Genomic DNA, 2,500 nt, shown 5'->3' with positions numbered 1-2,500 from the left:
AGACAGGCAGACAGACAGACAGGCAGACAGACAGGTAGACAGACATACAGGAAGACAGACAGGCAGACAGACAGACAGGCAGACAGATAGGCAGAAGATTATGGTATGAATACATTCTGCTCGGTTTTGATGAATATCTATTTTGGTGACAGGAAGTGACATCATACCTCAAAGAAGCTTTCGTATTGGATAACGACGAACTCAGAGTGTGGCTTATTCTGGCAGTAAACCACGTACATGTGAAGACGACGTTCCTGCAAGACAGACACTCTGTCAGACAGACAGCTAGCCAGACAGAACACTGTCAGACAGACAGCTAGCCAGACAGATCACCAGCCAGCCAGACAGGTAGCCAGACAGACAGACCGACAGACAGGTAGCCAGACAGACAGATCGACAGACAGGTAGCCAGACAGACAGACAGACCGACAGACAGATAGCCGGACAGACAGACCGACAGACAGGTAGCCAGACAGACAGACCGACAGGGAGAGATACAGCTAGCCGGATAGACAGACAGGTACCCACATGTTTAATGAACAGTTCGGCCAGCAGGTCTTGATCCTGGAGACAACGTTCCAACTCCACCTGGAAGAAACTACACAGACACAAACACACAGACATGAGAATACTACACGTGTGTATGAGAGTATCTGTGCTTGCGCCTGTGTGTGTCTAGCTTGTGTGTGCACTGACTCTCGGTGCCAGTCGTAGATCTGATGGACGTTTCCAAACACGATCTTGTCTTTCCCTCTCATGCTCTCTGGGGTTCCCCTAACCTCGAGACGGGACATAAACCCCTGGAGGGAGGGCGAGAGAGAGAGAGAGAGAGAGAGAGAGAGAGAGAGAGAGAGAGAGAGAGAGAGAGAGAGAGAGAGAGAGAGAGAGAGAGAGAGAGGGAGAGAGAGAGAGAGAGAGAGAGAGAGAGAGAGAGGAGAGAGAGAGAGAGAGAGAGAGAGAAGAGAGAGAGAGAGAGAGAGAGAGACAGAGACAAGAGACAGAGAGAGATGAGAGAGAGAGAGAGAGAGGAGAGAGAGAGACAGAGGAGAGAGAGAGAGAGAGACAGAGAGAGGGAGATGGAGAGAGACAGAGAGAGGGGGATGGAGAGGGAGAGAAAGAGAGAGAGAGAGAGAGAGAGAGAGAGAGGAGAGAGAGAGAGAGAGAGAGGATGAGAGAGAGGAGAGAAGAGAGAGAGACGAGAGAGGAGAGAGAGAGAGAGAGAGAGACAGGGAGAGGGAAAGAGAGAGAGAGACAGAGACAGGGACAGGGAGAGGGAGAGGGAGAGGGAGGAGAGGGAGAGGGAGAGAGAGAGAGAGAGAGAGAGAGGGAGAGAGAGAGAGAGAGAGAGACAGAGAGGTTATATTTAACTGATAATAACACTATGTCTGAGGCTGCTTCTGATTGGCTAATGGAGATATCATTCTCACCTCAACGATCACACCCAGATCTTTCACATAGTCCTTTTCTGATTGGACAAGCTCACTGACCACAAACCTGAACACAAACACAAACACGCATTAATGTGGATCAGGACCAGCTAATATCGTACAGTAACATTCCATGTGTGTCTGTGTCCTACATGCGTCCTCTCATGGCCTTGTTCCGCTGCTCAGTGTCCGACTCGTTGGAACTCTGGTCCGATTCTAGAGCCTGAGAGGGAGGGAGGGAGGGTGGGGGGGAGAGAGAGAGAGACACAGAGAGATTAAGAATGATATGTTTTAAATAAACTTGAAAGTGTACCTTCTCTACCGGATGCAGCATCACTTCATAACACAACATGTTGCTAAAGTGTATGATACTTATGGTGCATTCCAGGCAACCCGTAGCCAGTGTTTTCACAACCTTTTACCCGCGAAAGTGCCATGGAAAGGAAGTCAAACCCGCAACCCGCTACCCGTGAACTCGTACCAGACCGACCTGTACTCGTACCAGTACAGGTCTAGTTACAGGTGTAGTTACGGGGGTAGTTAGGGGTGTAGTTAAGGGGGTAGTTAGGGGTGTAATTGCGTGTGTAGTTACGGGGGTAGTTACGGGGGTAGTTTGGGGTGTAGTTGCGTGTGTAGTTGGGGGTGTAGTTAGGTCTGTAGTTACGAGGGTAGTTACGGGGGTAGTTACAGGTGTAGTTACGGGGGTAGTTAGGGGTGTAATTGCGTGTGTAGTTACGGGGGTAGTTACGGGGTAGTTTGGGGTGTAGTTGCGTGTGTAGTTGGGGGTGTAGTTGCGTGTGTAGTTACGAGGGTAGTTACAGGGTGGTTACAGGTGTAGTTACAGGTGTAGTTACGGAGGTAGTTAGGGGTGTAGTTGCGTGTGTAGTTACAGGTGTAGTTACAGGTGTAGTTACGGGGGTAGTTGGGGTGTAGTAACAGGTGTAGTTACGGGGCTAGTTACGGTGTAGTTACGGGGGTAGTTACAGGTGTAGTTACGGGTGTAGTTACAGATGTAGTTACGTGTGTAGTTACGGGTGTAGTTACAGGTGTACTTCCGTGTGTAGTTACGGGGG

General features: G+C 49.8%; 1 protein-coding gene across 1 annotated transcript in view; it reads right to left on the bottom strand.

Annotated features, from left to right (window-relative positions):
* Positions 1–73: 73 nt before the first annotated feature.
* LOC115542130 (kalirin) overlaps positions 74–2,500 on the bottom strand; it is a 53,023-nt gene continuing 50,596 nt past the window's right edge. Inside the window, exons 45-49 of the mRNA XM_030354264.1 lie at positions 1,580–1,650; positions 1,428–1,494; positions 697–800; positions 529–598; positions 74–254 (exon numbers count right to left, since the gene is read on the bottom strand). Coding sequence (XP_030210124.1) covers positions 162–254; positions 529–598; positions 697–800; positions 1,428–1,494; positions 1,580–1,650 — 405 coding nt within the window. The 3' untranslated portion in view covers positions 74–161. The remainder of the gene's footprint in view (positions 255–528; positions 599–696; positions 801–1,427; positions 1,495–1,579; positions 1,651–2,500) is intronic.

This window comes from Gadus morhua, chromosome 4 (assembly GCF_902167405.1).
Source record: "Gadus morhua chromosome 4, gadMor3.0, whole genome shotgun sequence".
NCBI classification, from domain to species: domain Eukaryota; kingdom Metazoa; phylum Chordata; class Actinopteri; order Gadiformes; family Gadidae; genus Gadus; species Gadus morhua.
The sequence above is the reverse complement of the archived record's forward strand: the minus strand, read 5'-3'. Positions and strand labels throughout refer to the sequence as shown.